We start from the raw sequence: 23,264 nt of genomic DNA on the forward strand, positions 1-23,264 counted from the left end.
TCTCGTCTGTTGAAGAAATTTGTACAACATCCCAGATAGCCCCCAAGACCCGTTGGCTTATGTCGGAAGGCGTGTGGAAGAGCTCCACTGTTCCCTTGACAGATGGAATCCCATCTCAGAAAAGCAGATACGGACTCTAATCTCTGGACTCAAAAGTTCCAGAGCATGTGACTGTTTTGGCTGGTCATCCCAATTACTGAAGGATGTAGCTGATGACATCTCTGCCCCCCTGACTACAGTTATCAACAGGTGCTTGTTGACAGGTGTTTTTCCGGACAAGCTAAAGAGAGCCAAGACCATTCCAATATACAAAAAAGGTGATCATGCCAGTATCTCGAGTTACAGACCTATCTCGATACTACCTGTGATTAGTAAGGTGATAGAGACGGTGATGAAGAATCAGTTGTATACATACTTTGAAACACACCAGCTGTTTTCAGACTCACAGCACGGTTTCCGCGCAGGGAGATCTACTTCGTCTGCGATTGCCAGGATTGCAAGAGAGGTTGGCGAGGCCTTTGAAGCTGGGGAGTCGGTAATGCTAACACTCTGTGACCTCAGCAGAGCCTTTGACTGTGTATCCCATGATATCCTGCTCAAAAAACTCAGCAGATATGGCGTTGGTAGTGTGGTTCTCTCCACCTTCAAGAACTACCTAGCCAACAGAACCCAGAGGGTAATACTCGTTGGCGCAAGCTCTCTAGAACTGGAGGTGAACCAGGGGGTTCCCCAAGGATCTGTGCTGGGCCCTCTTCTATTCCTGGTCCTCATCAACGACATCGACGAGACCAGCAGCTCTATACTATTTGCGGATGATACCACGCTTCTCACTAAAGGGCCAAACCTACACCACACTAGGGATTTAGCCATAATCCAGGTCCAAGAAGCAAAAGCATGGTTCCAGATGAATAAGCTGCAACTGAATGGAGACAAAACCCAGAGACTCCTTTGTACCCTCTCAAGAGACTCCTCGGACGACATGGCTGCAGTAAAACTTCTCGGTTTCCAGCTGGACAGCCGACTCGACTGGAATGACCATGCTGCCCATGTTGCCACACGGCTTGCGAGAGTCAACTGTCTCCTCAGGCGCCTCCGGAAATGTGTCACGGAGCAGTACCTGCTCATGGTATACCATGCCCTGTTTCATTCGCACATTGCGTATGGACTACACCTTTGGGGTCATGCGTCGGAAGTGGAGGAAGTCTTAAAGCTTCAAAAAGCGGCAGTCCGTATAATCTCAAGGAGCCCTTTTAGAGAACACTGCAAACCGATATTCAAGAGACTTGGAATTCTAACCGTCTGCAGCCACTACATCTACGCCTGCCTGGTTGAAATCAAATGCAGTGTTCCTCTTCTCAACACCAGAAGCCACATCCACGCCCATAATATCAGAGCTAGGCAGGATCTTGATGTTCCCCGTGCGAGATTGAGCAGGACGCTCAATTCCTTCCCTACGTCAGCCATCAAGTTCTTCAACAGACTCCCTTCCAGCATTCGATGTCTGGACGACCGGAAGTTCAAGAGTGCTGTGAAAGACTTGATGATCAATAGACCATACTACAAAGTAGAGGAATTCTTTAAGGACAATTTGGAGCGGGACAATTAATTTTTTGTACCGCCTACTGCCTGCCCGCCATGTTAAATAAGTTTTATTTTATATGTGCGTGTAGTCTTTGTTTTTGTGTCTTTTTTTTCGTATTAAACAACGACGCAGTCTATTCCCTCATCAGAGGGTCAACGACGAAGGCTAATGAATAATGAATAATGAATAACCTGTATGTAGCCTGCCGAAAGTATGTAGATAGTTGTCAATATTGTTTTTTTTATTAGTAACTGTGTTAAGTGATGCTGTCAATCCCACATTGTGGGTAAAAGACGAAGAAGAAAAAAGTCTAAATATGGTAGATTGCGATTAGCTGATAAACGGATCCAGATTTTAGAGTAAGAGGTTAGATCGAAGATCACAAGAACTCTGGATTGTGATTGATTCAAAATGACGTCATCTGAATTTCGTGCGTTCGTATGCTTTCATTTCCAAACGAGTCACTAGTCCCAACTCACTTCTCAACAGTTGGATTTCAAAAATACCAAATCATGTTGTTGATTGAGTTGATTGTTGACTATTGATTCAACTGTCAATATTTCAAAAATAGGGCCCCTGGAGTTAAAGGCGGCCGTGCCTTGCGCCTTGCAATGGCCGCCATTAAAAGGTGGCCGTAGCCTTGCACACGCGGCCACCTTTTACAAGTGCTTGTCGTAGTGCACTGAAGCGGGAAATAAGAGTTAGATTGGATTGGACTCGATTAGAGTTGGGGGATGATAAAAAAAAAAAGATTGAGTACAAAACAAATATGAATGTAACGAAAACGAATAGAATAGAAAAACAGACTGGACTGACTGAAATGTCATGTCATTGTCATTGTCATTGTCATTCACATTCATTCTATTTGTTTTGTTGTATGTATACAGACCACTGAGCTAGAATTATAGCTCAGTGATACAGACGTGTTTTGTTTTGGTGTTAACATCAATTTGACCTTTAGTTTATTTAATTAGTAAAAAACGTTTTAATGTTTCGTATTTGAAATAGCTTGGTTGGCTGTATTAGCCATTTATAATGTTTCAGGTAAAGGTAGGATTACCTCATATGTTTATGACTGAAAGTGAATGTGTTTAGCTTAACTTATCTATCTGTTCACTAGCCTAGACTAAAACAATTTTCTTAACTCTGTCTGAGTGTGATTATGGAAATCGTACTTGTGTTGCTGACTGGACTTAATCCAACAACTTAAATGATCACTCCTCTGTGACTCCAATGAGTTCATTTTTCAGCCTATAGGTTGATTTATAAGTTCCAGCAAGTCACATTTCAGTCATAGCCTATCAGTCACGTCACAGTTAAAAAATGATTATTGAATGTGTCTTCTTTTGTGCTATCTAAACTCATCTGGCGCAGTTCCGATGCAGATGGGCAGATGAGCCCTTTTTCGTCTAAAAATGCGGTGCGATTTCGTGACCATCGTTAATCGTTCGTTACTCTATCGAATCACGACATCATCTATTTTTTCTATACTATCGATGCGATTGTAGTTGTCATTTCGTTTGTCACAGAACCTGTCAGAGGCTTATTGTGATATGGACGAAATGAGAGCATTAACTTATATTATAAAATTAAACTGTCATAACCTAACTTAACCTTACTAAGTTAACCAAACTGGCTGATAATGAAAAAAAAAACGAATTAAGGAACTGTCATAACCTAACCTAATTAACCGAACTTGCTGATAATATAAAATATATATAGGCCTAAGATAAATATCTAAATCTAAAATATAGTTCTGTTCATTAAATACAATTATACATGTCTGAAATTCTAACAAAAGATGTAGGCCTTGTTATGAAAAGAAATGTTTAGAAACCAAATTTATATGGTTTTATTCAACTTAATAGTCAGCTACATTTTACATGAGAGAATTGCACAAAACTGTAAACATTACATACATAAACAAAACAGTCTTAAATAAAACATCTGAAGAAATATTTGACAGTACAATAGGAATCATATTACATAACATTCACCCCATCTTTTTTTAAATGTAATCCCTAATTAGATAGGTGGGAGGTCTTCGGACTCTAGTGGAACGTTGCAGGTTTGTTTCTTCGTTATCCCTCACAGAAGTAGGGGTCACGGTCTCATGCAGAGGGGATGTTTCGATTTCAGATTGAATAGAGTTCCCAATTTCAGGTTGAAGCAGGTTTGATTCACGTCTCAGGTCTTGAAGAACAGGATCTATAGTTCTTGACTGGGATTTTCCGAAGTCACTCGCTCATCCTCTTGTTGGATAGCTTCAGGGGGAACAGCGAGATGTCGCACCGATACCAGAGCCTCTATCTACCATCTCTATACTTGATGCGAGCATAGTCTGGATTAGCCTCTATCAGCTGAGCTTGTTCCACTAAAGGTTCATATTTGTTATTTCTTACATGCCTTCTCACTAATACTGGTCCTGGATTCATGAACCATTGAGGTTGAGAGGTGCCATAAAATGATCGTCTCTGGTGTTTGAAAAGACGTTTATGTGGGGTCTCATTCGTAGCTGTACATAGTAACGAGCGTATACAATGCAAAGCTTCTGGCAAAACATACTCCCACTGTTCTGTCTTCAGTCCCTTGTTTCTCAGAACAAGAGATACAGTCTTCCAAATTGTTCCATTATATCGCTCAGCTTGAGAATTACCTCGAGGGTTATAAGGTGAAGATCGGCTAGTGGCGATTCCTTTAGAGTGTAAGAAATCACTCAGTTCTTTTGACATGAAAGCAGAACCTTGGTCAGAGTGGACAAAAGCAGGCATACCAAAGATGGTGAAGATTGATTTAAGTGCTTTGATGACAGAAGATGCTGATGTGTCTGAGCAAGGAATAGCAAACAGATATCTTGAAAACTCATCAACAACCGTCAGTATATATTTATTCCTTGTCACAGATGGTATTGGCCCCTTAAAATCAATGTTAAGTCTCTCAAAAGGAGCCGTTGCACGGATGAGTGTTGATGGGGTTTTTTGGTAGAACCGAGGTTTCACTTCCGCACAAACAGAGCATGAAGCAGTCATTCGCCTGACATCTTCGATAGAGTAAGGGAGATTTTTACTTTTTAAGAAATGAACCATCCGTACTATTCCAGGATGTCCAATGTCACAATGAATTCTACGGAGTTTTTCGAAATCTCTACAAGAGATGGAAGATGAAACTCGTGAAAATGCATCTGCTACTACGTTTTCTTTGCCAGAACGGTAAACTATGTCGTAAGAGAAAGGTGCTAGTTCCAATCGCCACTTTAAAATCTTGTTGTTCTTAACCTTTCCCGCGTGTTTCTGATTGAACATATATGACACAGATTTCTGGTCTGTAATTAATTTAAACCGTCTTCCAATCAGGAAATGCCTCCATTTCTGTATTGAATCGAATATTGCGAGGGCCTCTTTTTCCACAGCAGGTAGATGTTGTTCACTCTTAGTTAGGGTTCTTGAAAAGAAACATATTGGCCTTCCAGCTTGTGAAAGGGTAGCCGCTATAGCTGATTCAGATGCATCTGTTTCTACAGTAAATGGAATATTTTCTTCAACTGCAGACATACTGGAGTTCGCTATTTCTTCTTTTAATGTCTTAAAAGCCAATATTTCTTTACTGCCTACTGGGAATGATTTGACTGTAGTAAGGCAATGAACCTTCTCAGAGAATTTAGGAATCCACTTTGCGTAGTAGGACAACATGCCAAGAGCTCTTTTAAGGCTTGCATTATCAGTTGGAACGGGGAAATTCAAGAGTGATTGCAAGCGATCATGATTAGGACGCATGGACATGTTTTCTACAATGTATCCCAGAACTGGAATGCTGGTCAACGAAAACTTAGATTTTTCTTTGTTCAGGGTAACATTATACTTTTTAGTTGCTTCCATGAATCTCTGTAGGTTTTGATCGTGTTCTGCTTGGCTACGACCACAAATAGTTACATCGTCCAGATAAGCAAACGTGTCTAGTAGATTTTCAGTTTCTATAATCTGGTCAATAGTTCTTTGAAAACACGCCACACCATTAGTTACGCCGAAAGGAATTCGAGTGTATTGGTAAAGTCTCCCATTAGCTTCAAATGCAGTGAATGGTTTATCTTCATTCCGAATAGGTATTTGGTGATATGCCTCCTTCAGATCGATTGTACTGAACACTTTATATTGAGCAAGCTTAGAGACAAATGATTCAATGTGAGGTAGAGGGTAGGCATCAAGCTGTGTGAATTTGTTGATGGTTTGAGAGTAGTCAATACACAGACGTCTCTTGTGCCCATTGTTGACCACAATCACTTGGGCTCTCCAAGGTGATTTACTCGGTTCAATTATTCCTTCTGATATAAGCCTACTTACTTCACTTTTTATGAACTTACTATCATCTTCAGAGTAGCGGCGGGACTTGATGGCTACAGGCTTGACGTCATTAGTTAGATTATCAAACAGTGGTGGTGGTAGTGATACTTTAGCCCTAAGTAGATTGCAAACGTTGAAGGGTGGGCGTTTACCACCAAAATTCAGCTCCACAGCAGAATGTTGCCGAAGGATGTCAAGGTCCAATTACAACATCGGCACATAAATCAGTTAAGACGAGCAGCTTTGTCTGTGGGTATTCGTGGCCATTGCACACCATGTCAACAATACAGTGGCCAAGAGTTGATGAAACATGGCTTGTTGATGCCATCGATATTTCATGCTTTGTTGGGTATTTAGAAATATTGAATCTTTTCACAGTAGCTTCAGATATAAAACTGTCGGAACTCCCAGTATCAATGAGTGCATCTACTGGTTTGCCATTTAACATCAGTGACACTGTAGCTGAAAGACATTTTTGTGAGGCAGCAACAAGAGAGGAAGACATTGAGATTATTTCTGTCTTATCACTTGGAGTTGTTTTACCCTTAAATGTCCTACTTTGGTTGCGAGAATTGCAAACTGTTGCCCAATGGCCTTTCTTGTCACAAATATTACAAACTGAGTCTTTGGCAGGACAGTTGGCTCGAGAGTGTCTTAACCGTCCAAAAAAGAAACATTTTTCTCTTCTTATCGAGGATAATGTGTGTGAAGACGAATCAGAAGCTGCCTGAGAAACATTTGTATCAGTAACATCAACATTTTTAGGAGTTGACTGAGATATAGAGTTACAAGGGCTTGAAATATATGAAATCGCCTGATTTTCAGCTGATTCCAAGGTAATGGCTTGATTATAAGCTTCTTCAAGAGTCAAAGTTAGATTTTCAAGAAGTCTTTGTCGAATGGACTGTGATATTAATCCTCGAATGAAAGCGTCTCTTATGTACTCGTTACGATTTTCATTAGCAGTGACAGATTTAAAGTTGCATGCTTTACTAAGTTCTTTGAGTTTTCGAAGATACTGATCAATATTTTCTCCAGGTTCCTGTCTTGTTGCCAGTTGATGACGTGAATATACCTCATTAGTAGGCTTTATAAAAAGTTTGTCAAGAATAGATATAGCTTCAGTATAAGAATCAGCCTCTGAGATTATTTCATATATGTTGTAGTCCACAAAATTAGTTAGTGTATCATCTTCTGCAGCACATATTTCTTCCATGAATTCTTGAAAGTGCTTTTCCAATGTTTCCACTGACAATCAGAATGGGGATCATTAGGTTCCAAAGATAGGGTTTGTCCGGCTTGAAGAATTCATCCATTTAGATTTCTTGGAATAAACTTGAATGGAAAAGATAGAATACAACTTGTATAGAAGAACTTGTAATAATATAGTTAAAAGATTAAGTTGAATAAATTGTTATGAAAAGAAATGTTTAGAATCCAAATTTATATGGTTTTATTCAACTCAATAGTCAGCTACATTTTACATGAGAGAATTGCACAAAACTATAAACATTACATACATAAACAAAACAGTCTTAAATAAAACAGCTGAAGAAATATTTGGCAGTACAATAGGAATCATATTACATAACAGGCCTACAGTTAAGAAGTAATCACATTCTAAGCAAAATCTTAGACAAAAAGTTAGAGCCACCGGTAGGATTCGAACCAGTACCTCTTAGTTATCAGCATGGCTCTATCCACTACACCACGAACACCGATGGCAGCACCACGTATTGGCGCTAATGGTGTTCATTACATTCATTCAAACATCAACCGATTGAATCGAACCCATTTGATCCAAAATAATATCGATACTTAATATTTCGAAATTAAACCGATAGTAGCCTACACTATCGTTGATGAATATTTCTCAAGTTATCACTGCAATAATATGCAACATTACAATAAACAAGGTAGGATGGATGACATAAATACAAGTGGAATGAACTATGCCAACAGCCAGTAAGCCAAGAGCTGATTGTTTTCAATCATAGTCAAGCAAATGGAAGTGACAACTTTATTAGCTAACTCTGATTCTGCAAGCATTTTTTAAATAGTAATTTGAAGTGTTTTTCTCAGGATATTAATTTTACAAAAACAGTCTGCAGGCGACATTTAAGCTATGGGAAGGGAGTGAAACAGGTCTACGACGAAGGAAGTAGTCAAGGTGAGCAGACCGGAGTGTGAGAACCCTTTGTGATGGTTAGATTAATGTATCTGAAATTCTAAAATGCTATATATGAAGGGAGGGAAACAGGCCCACGACGTAGGAAGTGGTGAAGGAAGTAGTCAAGACGAGCAGACCGGAGTGTGGGAAGCCTTAGTGACAGTTTTTTAATGTATCTGCAATTCTAAAAAAGCTATGGGAAGGGAGGGAAACAGGTCCACAACGAAGGAAGTGGTGAAGAAAGTAGTCAAGGCGAGCAGTCCCTTTGTGATAGTTAGATTAATGTATCTGCAATTCTTAAATGCTATGGGAAGGGAGGGAAAAAGGTCCACGACGAAGGAAGTGGTGAAGGAAGTAGTCAAGGCAAGCAGTCCGGAGTGTGGGAACCCCTTGTGACAGTTAGATTAATGTACCTGCAGTTAAAAAAAAAAAAACTATGGGAAGGGAGGGAAACAGGTCCACGACGAAGGAAGTGGTGAAGGAAGTAGTAAAGGCAAGCAGTCCGGAGTGTGAGAACCCTTTGTGATAGTTAGATTATAGTACAGTATACCCTCTCTAATCCGGCACTGCACCACTCCGGCACTCCAGTAATTCGGCGTCTTTTGACGGGAGGTCTTCCGCGATCGCGGCAAAATTCTGATTATCTCCCGCGGCCGTGTAGACATCATAATTCTCTCACGTGGTCATGAAAATGTCATCGTCGTCATGCGCGATCGCGGCAAATTCATGAACATCGCCAGCAGACGTATAGACGTTATCATCGCCTCCCGCGGTCACGGAAACGTCATCGTCGTCAAGCAAGATCGCGGCAAAATCACGAACATCGCCAGCGGAAGTATAGACGTTATCATCGCCTCCCGCGGTCACGGAAACGTCATCGTCGTCAAGCACGATCGCGGCAAAATCACGAACATCTCCCGCGGACGTATAGACGTTATCATCGCCTCCCGCGGTCACGGAAACATCATCGTAGTCAAGCACGATCGCGGCAAAATCATGAACATCTCCCGCGGTCATGTAGACATTATTGTTGCCTTCCAAGGCCGCAGCAAAAATTTTATCATCTCTCGCAGCCGTGTAAACTTCATTGTCTACTCCCGCGGTCACGGAAACGTCATCGTCGTTTTGCGCGATAGCGGCAAAATCACGAACATCTCCCGTGGACGTATAGACGTTATCATCGCCTCCCGCGGTCACGGAAACGTCATCGTCGCCAAGCACGATCGCGGCAAAATCACGAACATCGCCAGCGGACGTATAGACGTTATCATCGCCTCCCGCGGTCACGGAAACGTCATCGTCGTCAAGCACGATCGCGGCAAAATCACGAACATCTCCCGCGGACGTATAGACGTTATCATCGCCTCCTGCGGTCACGGAAACATCATTGTCGTCAAGCACGATCGTGGCAAAATCATGAACATTGCGACGCTACTTTCTGCACTGGAAAAAAAATATTAAAAGTGCAGTCGCAACCGTTTGCCGGGGATAGCTCAGCCTACAATGGCTGGGTAAAGTTCCAGGGTCTGGGATAAGGTCAGGGAAACCACTAGGCCAATAGCCGGGTCTAACCGGTATAGGACTGGCTCATACACGGGCACTGTGAACAAGTCAAAAACAAGTCACCAAAACAAACGTGCAATAATCACTACCAGGCCTACGCCGATTCTCCACACTCCTAGGGGGTCATTGCTGACTACGCAACTCGGGCTTCGTCCTAACTATCCAATAGTTAAGCCCAGAGTGCCTAAAACACGGTGAGTTACACGACGACTTGCCGATAAAAACCGCAACGCGAGTTATCACCAGGCGGGGTCTACTAGGCCACTATAATCCAATACACAACTCTAATGCCCAAGCTAACAATCAAACAGTTCACTCAATAATAATACCAGATAACAATACAAGTGCACTGTAGGTAGAGTGACTACACCACTAGTAGCTGGTCTCAATAAATACCAAGCCAAACAAGCAAAGCTAAATTCCAATTGCACTACTATTAAATTATTGAGCTACTTAGTAGCAGATAAATAAATATTAAATACGTTCCAAACACTAGATAAATATATTATCTGATAGCCGGTACTCCGCTATCCAAGCTACCAAGATAACGTGTTGGATTACCAAACAAGCTGTTCAGGATAAATTAAAATAATCAAATGAATAAACAATAACAACCCTACTACTGCTACTGCTACTACCAACTTTATGTTACTTAGCTGGGCTTCTGTTAATAGGCTAATAATATTAGCTACTAGCCTACTGGCCACGTGCTTCCAACTACGCACGCTAAATCGTGCAGCCTAGGTTTGTCGGGCCTCAGAGTTATTAGTAATATAACTAACTCTTGGTACAACGCAAAATAATAACTACTACAGTCAATCAATTATATTATTTGCGCTCTAGCACCTGCCCAGAACCGTCAGGAATACACTTTAATATTATTCCTGACTAATATAAATCCTAACTACCGTCAGGCTTTGACCAGCACGGTTACAACTCTAACCCTCGCAATAAAATCAGATAATAATATTATCAAACTAATAATATCGGCTCCTTAACCAAAATCAAAAGAATGTCGTCCACTCACCAGTAGTGGGTCTTAATACCCAACTTAACACCGACACTCACTGTCCACCAGTCTCACTAGTCACACCACCACTCGTGTACACGCCACTCGTCTCCACAGGACACCAACACTAGTCTCCTCACTCTACGAGATCCACCACTAGAATGTCCCTGTCCTAGACTGTGTTGAAGTTCCAGGATATCCCAGGCTTATCCGAACTGATAAGCCGGGTCAAAGGGCGCTAGCTAGGTTCGCCGCCGCCGCTTGCTTACCTCTACAATCGGTACGCGGCCAAATAGCAAATATTTACCCCTAGGAAAAATAACTCGTTACAACATCTCCCGCGGTTATGTAGACATTATTGTTGCCTTCCACGGCCGCAGCAAAAATTTTATCATCTCCTGCGCCCGTGTAAACATCATTGTCTACTCCCGCAGTCCCAGAAATGTCATCGTCATGAACATCTCCCGCGGTCACGAAAACGTCATGCTCGATGGCGGCAATTTTACGATTATCTCCCGCGGACGTGTAGACGTTATCATCGCCTCCCTCGAATACGTAATTGTCATGCCCGATCGCGGCAATAGCGGTTTCCGATCACGCGAACTTCGGAGACGTGTTTTAATTGCATTTTAAGTGTTTTTAATGATAACATTCCAGTAATCCGGCATTTTCACTAATCCGGCAGTATGGCGGTCCTATATCTGCCGGATTACTGAGATCCTGTCTACTGTATCTGCAATTAAAAAAAAAACTATAGGAAGGGAGGGAAACAGGTCCACGACGAAGGAAGTGGTGAAGGAAGTAGTAAAGGCGAGCAGTCCGGAGTGTGAGAACCCTTTGTGATAGTTAGATTAATGTATCTGCAATTCTAAAAGGCTATGGGAAGGGAGGGAAACAGGTCCACGACAAAGGAAGTGGTGAAGGAAGTAGTTAAGGCAAGCAGTCCGGAGTGTGGGAACCCTTTGTGACAGATAGAATAATGTGTCTGCAATCTATGAGAAGGGAGGGAAACAGGACTACGACGTAGGAAGTGATGAAGGAAGTAGTCGAGACGAGCAGTCCGGAGTGTCGGAACCCTTTGTGACAGTTAGTTAGATTAATGTATCTGCAATACTAATATGCTATAGGAAGGGAGGGAAACATGTCCAAGACGTGGAAGGTCGTGAAGGAAGTAGTTAAGGCGAGCAGTGCGGTGTGTGGGAACCGTTGGTGGCAGTTAGATTAATGCATCTGCAACCAATGACTTTGGTTTATTAATGAACGAGAAGTTAGGATTGTTGTCGACTGAGATTTGGTTGATTTGCCTATACAAATTACATTGTGTTCTGTTCACCAATGACACCGGTAAGTAGGCTAGGTGCGGGTGTACTCTTCCATTGTTGCGCTCATGTTCACTCATCCCGTTACGCGCAGAATAAGCGTACTACTAGTATATTTACATATGGGATTACAAAAATTTTTCATTATTTTAGTACAGTTAAATATAATAATTTGAAATCAATCAATCACTTTAACCACTTATATATTTTTTTTGGTCTCTTATTACCCCTTATGTCTCTTACTACCCCGACTTCCCTTAGTTCATAATATTGAAATGTTACTGAATGACATTTACATTTTGCTATTTGATGACTGAGATGTATGATTGTAACAAATTGTATCTGTTTAGAGAATAAATGACTACGACTATAGGTACCCGGTAAATGAAATGGTGTGGAATAATGTTTGTTGTACCAGAATGAAGTAACAACAGGCAGTAGTTGTCTAAAATCACCAAACATCACTATACGGGAATCCCCCTTAACATTGATCTTGGGTCTTATATATCTAAACCGCAGCTATCGATGATGTTTAACACATGTACTGGGCACATATTAAGTTCATCTGTAACTAATAATGAACATTTTTTGACAGTTTGTTTCATCACTGTTCACTGGTATACCAGATACAGAAGAGTTATTCACTGGGATGCCTTTTATTTGATCACTCTCCTGTCTCCTCTTTTCTTGTTTTGGCCCACACACTTTTTATAATCATTCAGGAATTAATTCTTCCAAACATTTGACAGTGTAAACATGAAAGTAACGTGATTCTATTAAAGCCTTGTAACTAATTCTTGTGAGAATGCAACTTGTTTACTCTAGTTCATCATAAGTATTTTTTAATAGTAGTTTACACAACGATCACATAAAGGTAGGCTTTACGACAAAAGCCATGAAAACTTCTACGAGTGTCGTAAGTTAAAGGATAACTCTGCGAGTTTCTTTACTTTACCTACAACCGTATTTCACTAGAACTGACATTTTCATAATCTTTCAGTAAAACTTCCCTTAACTGTTGGTTAGCAAATAGTTTGGTTCAACTTAGGTGTGTTCACAACATAACCCATTCCAAATGAATTATGTATAGGCCTATAGTATTAAAATATGATTACAGCCAGAAGATGAATGGAAAGAAATGCAGCAACGCTTTAGAAAGGAAGGACTTGATTTTGAAGCCCTGAAAGCAGAAGATCGTCTATTGCAAGTGTGGAGATGGCTGGTAGATGCAGAAAGTAACCTGAAGAACTCAAGGCGGATGTTGGACAAATTACATGAACAGCAGAATGAAGAAATTGAAGTAATTATAAATAAGCAGTATTTTTTAATCACAAACCAAGTGTCTAATTTTAATTGTTATCAATATCTGCCCAAAGATATAGGCCAGTCAAATAAAACAGATCTAGTATGAAGATAACTGTTTTTTTTTTCATTTTAACTCTATAGACATTAAAGAAATATCTTGCAATCTCAGAGTTGCAGATTCCATAAAAACTATGCAAGTCATTTTAGATTCACAATATTCAGTGTCATTTACAAGAATGTATACATGATTTGATAATTATAGGAGATGGAAAGCTACATGGGACACATCAGAGACATGGCCGTCAAGAGAGCCGACAGCCTTCAGTTTGAGACAGTAGAGTTACGAACTCAAATAGACAATATTTTAAAGCTGATAGCTAATGCTAAGTTGCCTCCTGGATCGTTGGATCATCAGGTATTTATAGTCATTTACATAAATAGCATACCCCTGGATTTTCAACAGATGCAGTTTTTCTTTCATAAGACCTATTAAAAAAAAATATATATATATCAGTGCTTCTAGAGTGTTCAAATTACCATGTCACACAGTACCATCACAGCAAATTGGTGATTTGCTAGATATGTACCCTGGTCCCAGGATTCATTGTTCAACCAAAAGACATGCCCCACAACATCGCCTTGTGGATTTGTCATGTCCCATCTTCATATCCTAGGGCACATCATTATCACTTAAATCAATCCAGTGGTGATATGGCGGGATTTGAATCTTGAATATTGAACCCCGTTTGAAACCTCGGGAACTGGAATCACTTCCTCTACCCCTAGACCAGCTCAATCCCCAATTACCTTACCCCCTGAGGACTGAGCAAATTATTTATTGCTTAATTGACTATTATCAGGATTAAAAGGGGAAAATTAATATTTTGTGTCATGGACATCCTTGGTAGTGCTTTAAAATTCCATGTTCAAACTATTAGTGTTAGATGAGATTTACGAAGAACTATGTTATGATGGTAGGTACTCAGACGTTAAATATCCATACAATTTTTACTGTCAAAAGGTTTTACTAGAGTGGTTATAATATACATGTTTGCTAAAATTTACAGTGCATTACCGGTAGGTGTTTTTACCACAGTTAAGCTAGAGCTACACTTGTCGGTTTCAGTCCGGCCGTCATTTTTGAGGGGTGGCTATTTGGAAGGACACACACGTTCTATGATTCCACTCCTCCACGAGGAAACCATGTGATGTCGGAAATAGCCGAGCACTCACAGAACCCCCTGATCCTCATCCGAATTTCAGAAGTAGGTGGCTACACTTGTCAGATCCACTCTGGTCCGCCCCGATCGCCTCCGCCAAAATGCGGATGAATGCTCCCTGGAGGAGTGTTCCAGGCTGAATCGGTTCAGAGCGGACAAGTGTAGCCGCCTTCATTTAAAAACATGGGAGGCATTGTTTCACATTTTGGAGGACTGAACTGAATCCGACAAGTGTGGCCACTGCTTTACTGACCCTACATTTTCTATCAGGTTAACCAAAAATGTGCATATGTCACGGATAGCATATGTGCATATGTGTGCGGAAAGATGTTGGGTTTTAATTAGCTATTGTAGTCTAAATCACTTGGTTGGGACATTGGTATACTGTTGATACCGGTTCAATTAAATATTTTTCTTTCAATACCAACGGTTTTGATCTTGCCATCTAATCATGCGATACTTTATTGGTATCAAAAGGAAATATTCAGTATCGTATTGAAATAGAAGTTCTTCTCTAAAATGTATATACATATCATATCACTTTTTATTTATTATGAAAACAATTTAAAATTTATTTCTTTAAAATTGGATGTCTTTTGTGTGCGTAGAAATCAATCTCCTGATTGAGTTCCACACTTTTACTAGGTGAAGACCTTAGTCTTCATTGAAAAGCTGATTCTTATTTACTGCTTTTATTTGAATAGGTGTCTAATCTGATAACAGAAAAAAGTAGACTTGAAGAGGAGCTTGATATTCTGAAGAAGTTAAAAATTTCCTCTAATGGCAATGGGTCTAGTGGTGAAAGTGAATTGCTCAATGAAATTATTAAAGTTTCTTCTGAGAAGGAAGTTCTCAAGCGGCAACTGTCAGAAATGACGGATAGAGTGGACATTTTGGAGAAGGCGACAAAGCAAATAGAACTTGACAATGAGCGTTTGGCTTTCAAGGTAACTTAAATATTTTAATTTAATAGTATTTTAACTTTTTTACTCAATAACTTGCAAGGAGGTGTTTGATCATGGACAGTGTTTAACATTGTGTTACATTTGACGATGTTCTCTTTGATGATGTTTTAGTATGTTTAACACGTTTGCTACCGCAATAGTACAAAATTTGTCATTAAAATAGACCAGTGACGCACATATGTGACAGCCGGTTTCTACCCATAGACTCAAAATAGACTGACGACGCATATTTGCGTCGGTGTTCCAATGTTATCAAAATGCGGGATATTATATCTTTGTAACGGTCTATTTGAAGGCTCTGAATTCTCCGCAGTGGTCTACAGGGATGTGTGACGCACAACTGCGTCGCTTGGTCTGTGGATATGATGATTGGTGACGTCATATGATAGTTGGAAAACTGATATTTTCTTTTCTGCATCACTGTATGCATGTATGCAGTATGTATGCTGTATTATCCTATGTAGCTTTTATATTTGTTCAGTTATAAACTGATCTTGTATAATCCGTTTTTTTTTACTTACTTTCACCTCAAAACACAAACAAAAATGAACTGTCGCATGTATGCGACGTTTTGGCTAATTCAAGAAAAATATGATAATTTTCACTATTGTCTTTGTAGACTGGGCGTCGCAGGTATGCGACGCTACAAAAAGTTATCAAAAATATGAAAAAACAAGAATATTTTATTTACAAACACGATTGCAGTGTATTAAAAAGTAAATGGTCACTGTTTAACAGGTTTTCACCCGTGGTCTGCGTGTACTGTTAACCAAGTGACAGCCGGTCTATGTGTTCAGATTAAATTGTATACCTCGGTCCGTGTCAATGATCGCAGCGTCACATTTATGCGAACGTTTTAATCTATAGTTTCAATAATCCAAAATGGTTTCATTCAACCATTCAACTTAAAACAGAACTACATTTCCAAGAATTATTTACAGAACACAAAACAAAAAACATGGCATCACATTAAATACCTACTGAGAAGGAATTAACCAGCTATTTGATATAGGCCACACTAAAAGGAAATTATAAAGCTAATATACTACTACTTTCCCCTCTCCTTTATTTAATGTAGTCATCAAGATATGCAGGGATTTGTTGAACTCTAGAAGAGCAGCAAAATGTTTGCTCTTAATTGTTAACAGAGGGAGATCTGTAATATGTGTTTATGTAGATTACAGTACTAGTACTGTCTCTTGGACCAATTTCAGTGTCTTGCCAATGATTATTATATTCTTGACTGTTTCTCCTTTTTTGGGGTCAGATATTCTGAATCTGAAGGTATTGAATCTGAGTCTGCTTCGGGCGGCACTACAAGGTGGCGAGTTGATACAACATCTTCCTCCCCATCATTGTACTTGATGTGGGCATAATCTGGATTAGCTTCCACAAGTTGACCCTGTTCCACTATAGGTATCATAGTTGTTCGATTGATTGTTTTGGGGGAGTAAAATGTGAAATAATTACAAATTAGAGAGTTAGAAATAAGTAAAATTCGAAGGACCACCCGATTAGGTTGGGAACCATAGAGCTGGGAAACACCTTAATTAAATGAATGAATTAAAGAGAGTCACTCACCAATTTCCATTGTTATGTTAGGCTAGGGGAAGGCGTCGTGTCCAAGCTCGGGTGTTGCACAGAGGGATGAGTCACTAGGGATAGAAGGATCTTGATCTTGAATTAGTAGAGCGTTTACGCCAAAACGAATGTCTATCAAATAATTATCTTCTGTCGCGGTAGACCGTTAACGATACGTCAACATAGAAATGTCCTGAGAATCTGCTCACGAACGCGCACAAAGAAGTTCTAGAAGAGTAGAGCACAGATGGGGAGAGTAATTTAAAACAACACAAGGGACTATAAAACACTGACTTTGATTTAGAGTAATAAAAGGATTTTACTTAAAATCTGAATAACGATACATAAGAGAGAGTTACAAAGAGAGTTAAATTAATCCAAACGCCTATAAGAGAGAAGCGTGGACAAAGGGGAACACAGCAGTACGCTGTGCACGAGAACAAGAACTGAGACGAACAAGCACTGAGCTGAACTGAGCTTTCCTGTGGATACAGGTACGTTACAAGCGCTGGGAAATTCCGTTGCTGGCGGAAGTGACTCAGACTGGGCTTCGTCTATCTCTGTCTGCCTCACTCAGATAAAACTAGATTACATTACGAAAATATTAAAACTCAAAATATTGATTTGTTGGTAGAAATTCTTATAGCTAAAAATATTACTAATAAATATCTCTTATTGACTGAACATACCGGCCCCCTTGAAGCAACATTGGCTTCAACAAAACAACCACACTTGAAAAATCACAAACTTAGAGAAACTTAACTAAAATCAGGGGGGTGGGGTAGTCCATCAAGAGTTCAGCTAGTCGAGAGGGAGCGGGAACACTTTCACCGCAGGTCTCTTGAAGTGTCCAGAGGTAGTCTTGAGTTCAACCACTCGGACAATTCCGTCTTTGCCTGGATGAACAGCTGTGATTCTGGCAAGAGGCCATTGTAGGGTAGTTGAAGGGGAGTGAAAGAGCACCAAGTCCCCAACTTTAAGATTTTCCTGCTCCTTTGACCACTTTGATCATTGTTGGAGCATGTGGAGATATTCAATACTCCAACGTTTCCAGAGACGTTGTTGGAGAGATTGTACCAGGTGGTAGTGTTTTAGTCTATTGATGGGGTATTCTGCCAGATCAGACTCAGGAACTGAAGCTAAGGGAGCCCCGATCAAAAAATGTCCTGGTGTGAGAGCAGCTAGATCAGCAGGGTCACTAGAGAGAGGGGTGAGAGGTCTGGAATTCAACATTGCCTCCACTTGAGTGGCTAAGGTGATGAGTTCTGGTAGAGCGAGAATCGTGTCTCCCATAACACGTTTGAAGTGGTATTTAGCACTTTTGACTGCTGCCTCCCATAATCCACCTTGGTGTGGAGTAGCAGGGGGATTGAAGTGGAAGTTAATTCCTCGTTGTACTGCAAAACAGTTGATTTCTTGTTGGGCTGACAGTGAAGAGTTTGATTGATGATACTTCGAAGAGCAGCATCGGCTCCCACAAAGTTTGTACCACAGTCGGAATATATGTCCGTGCAAAGTCCTCGGCGGGATACAAATCGGGTGAGTGCGGCTAGAAAACCATTTGTGGTGAGGTCAGTTGCAACCTCGATGTGCACAGCCTTCGTCACCATGCACACAAAAATGCACAGGTATACTTTGATATGTTTGGAGAAACGGAGATTAAACACTTTAGCTGTAAGAGGTCCACAATAGTCTATTCCAACAGAGAGAAACGGACGGGCAGGAGTAACCCGTGAGAGAGGGAGATCACCCATTAAGGGAGTCTTGTTGCGTGGCTTAGTCTTGAAGCACTTTATGCACTTGAAGATGCGTGAACGTATGACAGTCCGTGCACTGAGGATCCAAACGCTTTCAGCCAATAGAGCTTGAGTTAGCTGTGGACCAGCGTGGAGATGAGTCACATGGTAGTGGTCGATAAGGAGGTTCACTATGTGGTGTTTCTTCGGTAGGAGTATCGGATGACGAGAGTCAAAAGGGAGGTTAGAGTTTTCTAGACGTCCGCCAACGCGGATAAGGCCGTCAGAATCAATGTAGGGTCTTAGACGTTGGAGTTGAGTAGAACAATCACGCTTATTTTTGAGTGAGGTCAGGTCATTAGAGAAAGCAGATTGTTGAACAAGTCCAAAGATCTTCCGTCAAGCAGCGTTGATCTCGGATGGGGAGAGATATCCCGTGAGGTTATTAGCACTGCGACAGTTGTGTATGAAGCGCAGAACTAGAGCGAAGATGCGCTGAAGTTTGTTCCATGACGAGAACTTTGTTAGAATATCCCAGTCCTTCTGCGGAACGGCAGCTAGGACGACTAGCGGAGTCTTCTTGAGTTCATCGGACGATGAGAGGTCCATAGGGACGAATTGCATTGAGGGCCATTCCTGTTGAGGGAGGCTGAGCCATGGTGGTCCAGTCCACCAGAGAGAGTGGTTCTTGAGCTGAGAGGCGGAAATACCTCGTGATGCACAATCAGCAGGGTTGTCATTTCCTGCGATATGACGCCATGAGTCAGGTGATACCAGTTCTTGAATCTGGGATACCCGGTTAGAGACATATGTCTTAAGCCTATAAGGCGGAGTTCGTAGCCATGTGAGGACTATTGTTGAGTCACACCATAAAAATGTTGTTTGAGGGGTGATTGTTTCCTTAAAGATTGACTGACAATGAGTTGTTAACTTAGCGAGCAGATGCGCTCCACAAAGCTCGAGTCGAGGAAGTGTTACTCGTTTCAGAGGAGCAACGCGAGTTTTTGCCATTATGGGACGAAAGATGACTTCACCTGTTGAAAGATGGCAGCGGAAATACAACACTGCACTATATCCACTTTCTGAAGCATCAGAGAATCCGTGTAGTTTCACAGCGCAAGAGAGTGAGAGCGGAAACGCTCGAGGAATCGACACGTGTACTATATGTTGCACATCAGTGACAAAGGAGTGCCATTTGTCGGCTAGTTCAGGGGGCAAGGGTTCATCCCAAGACAGACCTGTAGTCCAGAGGAGTTGCATGAAGCATTTGGTTTGCATTATGCAAGGGGAGAGAAACCCACAAGGGTCATATATCTTGGCTATTAAGCTCAAGACAGAGCGTTTGGTAGGGCGCTTGTCAGGTGGTATGTTGAGAGAGTATGTGAAACAATCTGTGGTGGGTGACCAATGTAAACCAAGAATAGAGAATTGTGGAGATTGAGATTCTTGCATAAACACAGGAGACTCTCGATGTTCTTCCGGCAAAGCTTGGAGTAAGGAAGTAGAGTTGGAGACCCACTTCCGGAGTTCGAAACCTCCCTGGCGAAGTAGGCGTATGAGCTGTTCCTGTAGTTCTAAGGCCGCTTCCTCAGTGTCCGCACCAGAGATGATGTCGTCTACATAGGTCTGGGTCCTCAGCACGTGCGCAGCGGAGGGGAAGTTACCACCATCGTCGTCCGCAAGTTGATGCAGAGTTTTGATGGCCAGGTAGGGAGAAGTACTCATGCCGTAAGTTACAGTGTTCAGTTGATATGTTGAGAGTGTCTCTTCAGGATGGTCACGCCACAAGATAAGTTGAAACTTTCGGTCATCTGGATGTACTTGGATTTGCCGATACATTTGACGGATGTCACAGCAAAAAACAATATTGTGACTCCTGAAGTGAAATAGTATGTCACAAATATTTGTTTGGAGTTTGCGTCCAGTCAATAAAACATCATTGAGAGAAACACTAGTACTGGTTTTGCAACTCGCATCAAACACAGTACGGAGTTTTGTGGTGGAACTATTTTCCTTTAGCACCCCATGGTGGGGAAGGAAATAATGAGGCTTAGTCGAATCAAGATTTTGAACTTTAGCCATGTGGTCGAGTGAGCGGTATTCGCTGATGAAGTCGTGATAGAGTTGAGAGAAGTGAGGTTGAGCGTTGAATTTTCGCTCTAGAGATAGAAATCGACGCTCAGCGATAGGCTTAGATGATCCTAGGGCAGCGTGATTCTTCTTGAAAGGAAGTTTAACGGTGTAGCGTCCGGTTTCATCTCGAGAGTGGGAAGAGGCAAAATGAGCATCACATTGTTCTTCTTCTTCAGTCTTCTTTGAGGGAACAGGAACTTCCTCTTGAAGCCAGAACCGTTGAATTGATGAATGCAGATCTGCGTCATTTTCTGAGTGTAGAGAGACATTGAGGCTCATAGAGTGGAGAGTGGATGCGGAGGGTGCGCTGGGGGCAGCACCCACTACAACAAACCCAAAATGCGTGCCAATTACATGTGGCATATGCTGTCCCAGAGAGAACTGTTCATTAGTGAGTACTTTTGGAAATAAACTTCCACCTAGGATAACGTCAATTCGTCCAGGTAAGTGGAATGTGGGATCAGCGAGAATGTAGCGTTGAGTCTTATTGTAGACTTCTGGAGCAAGAGGTACTCTGGGTAAATCCTCAGTCAATTTATCCAAGATTAGCATTGGCTGGTGAGGAGCAATTACGAGACCAGATAGAGTACTTACTGTAAAGTGAGTTCAGAGGTGCCCATCCCCCCCAAACCCAGAGGCGCAATCCCCCCCCCCAAGCCAAAGGAGTAGCCCCCCCCCCATGTATACTGCCGTATATTTAAACCTACCCTCCCCCCACCAATTTATCTGTAAATTTCCCCTTCACCTCATAAAACGAGCATTTAAAGTATTTAGTAAAAGTTGAGGTAAAGAAAAACTAACTTTCTGATAATCAAAATTAAATGTTTAATAGTAAACGTCATTTAACAATATATATCATTATATCTAACTAATGGACGAATTAGAAGTTTTTCAATTTAAAATTCAGAATCTGTATTATCATCCAACAGTTACTCAGTATTGCAATAGAAAATGTCTTCAAAACGTACAATAATATACTCGGTGAATTACTCTACTCCAACACAGTACTGTAACTGTACAATATATTAGGTGGCGTTAATTTTACGGGGCTTAAGAATTCAAACAGCTTTAAGTGCATTAATAATACTTTGGCAAAAAGTAGGCTATCTTATTTCAAAATTATAGGCAGAGTCACGAAATAGGACAGACTTGTTGCTCGCCACTCTTATGCTTCCTTCTACAAAAATCGCCGGACAAAATACCCAGAATTCCTTAATTGCCACCAGCATAAAAGGTTTTTGTGATGAAGTAATCTTATAATAAATTCATTTTGATAGCCCCAGGATTGCCTCTTATGACTAATAATGGTAGAAACGCATTTTGTCAGACAATCCTTAATAATATATGTAAGGTAGAGTCGAATTTTACTTGCTACATATGTTCTGGCGGTTCTTTAACTCCACCATCGGAGGCTTACAAAAGGATCCACTTCTGGAGGTGTCGTCAGAATATGTTACAAACATTAAACACGAAACACGAAACGATTACAGATAGGCCTATCAATTCACGCGTGTATTGCCGCGGGCAGGACTGGAGGTAAACCGAATCAGGTTATGACGGAAAGACGTGGTCTTTGGATTGTCGTCTGTGAAAAGCTGATATTGGTTGGACTAATTGTAGTGACGAAGGAGAGTGTTGAAAATATAATGGGATTCATAATTGAGTTTTCCATTCAAAATTATTGACAATAATAACCAATTTATATGCTGGATATAAATGATGGTCTCGAAATTCTACAGTACTGCGCGAAAGGAAATTTATTAAATACTTTTGAAGAGTTTGACATTTATAAATACATAAAACTAGGGACAGCACACAATTTTTGAGTGAAAACACTCGATTAACTATGAATTCCATTATATTTTCAACACTCTTCTCAGTCATTACAATAGTGCAATATCAGCTGTTGAAAACGCAGACGACAATCTAGAGACCACGTCAGTCCGTCTCCGTCATAACCTGAACCTGATTCAGTTTACTTTCAGTCTTGCCGACGGCAATGTTCACGCGTGAATTGATAGGCATATCTGTAATCGTTTCGTGTTTTGTATTAAATGTTTGTAACGTATTCTTACGACACCTCCAGAAGTGGATCTTTATGTAAGCCTGACGATAATGGAGTTTAAGAACCACCAAAACATATGTATTAAGTAAAATTCGACACTAGAATATTAAGGATTGCCTGACAAGGTGTGTTTTTGTTTTTACCATTCTTAGAAGCAATCTTAATAACGAATGCCAAAATGTTGTTGGTGTTGATAGTGAACTACTTAGAAACACTTTTCAGGCTGCTTGTACAAAATTATACATTCATTATGATAGCTAGCAAAAAAATTTCCCCCCC

The 23,264-nt window shown here is 40.9% G+C and overlaps 1 protein-coding gene across 4 annotated transcripts in view; it reads left to right on the forward strand.

Moving 5' to 3' along the window:
- Positions 1-2,464: 2,464 nt before the first annotated feature.
- The window catches only part of LOC128983683 (uncharacterized), a 114,228-nt gene continuing 93,428 nt past the window's right edge, over positions 2,465-23,264 (forward strand). For 2 of the 4 annotated variants that reach the window (XM_054403082.1, XM_054403085.1), the window contains exons 1-4: positions 2,465-2,632; positions 13,098-13,280; positions 13,548-13,700; positions 15,210-15,452. In XM_054403082.1, the coding sequence (XP_054259057.1) occupies positions 2,618-2,632; positions 13,098-13,280; positions 13,548-13,700; positions 15,210-15,452 (594 nt within the window). In that variant the 5' untranslated portion in view covers positions 2,465-2,617. Of the gene's footprint in view, positions 2,633-8,026; positions 8,090-13,097; positions 13,281-13,547; positions 13,701-15,209; positions 15,453-23,264 lie in introns of those variants that run through there. The other 2 variants (XM_054403083.1, XM_054403084.1) reach the window with 2 other exon arrangements.

The sequence above is a fragment of the Macrosteles quadrilineatus genome, unplaced genomic scaffold, assembly GCF_028750875.1.
Source record: "Macrosteles quadrilineatus isolate MER2022 unplaced genomic scaffold, UCM_ALF_1.0 Scaffold_1__1_contigs__length_201487025, whole genome shotgun sequence".
Taxonomy (NCBI): Eukaryota; Metazoa; Arthropoda; class Insecta; order Hemiptera; family Cicadellidae; genus Macrosteles; species Macrosteles quadrilineatus.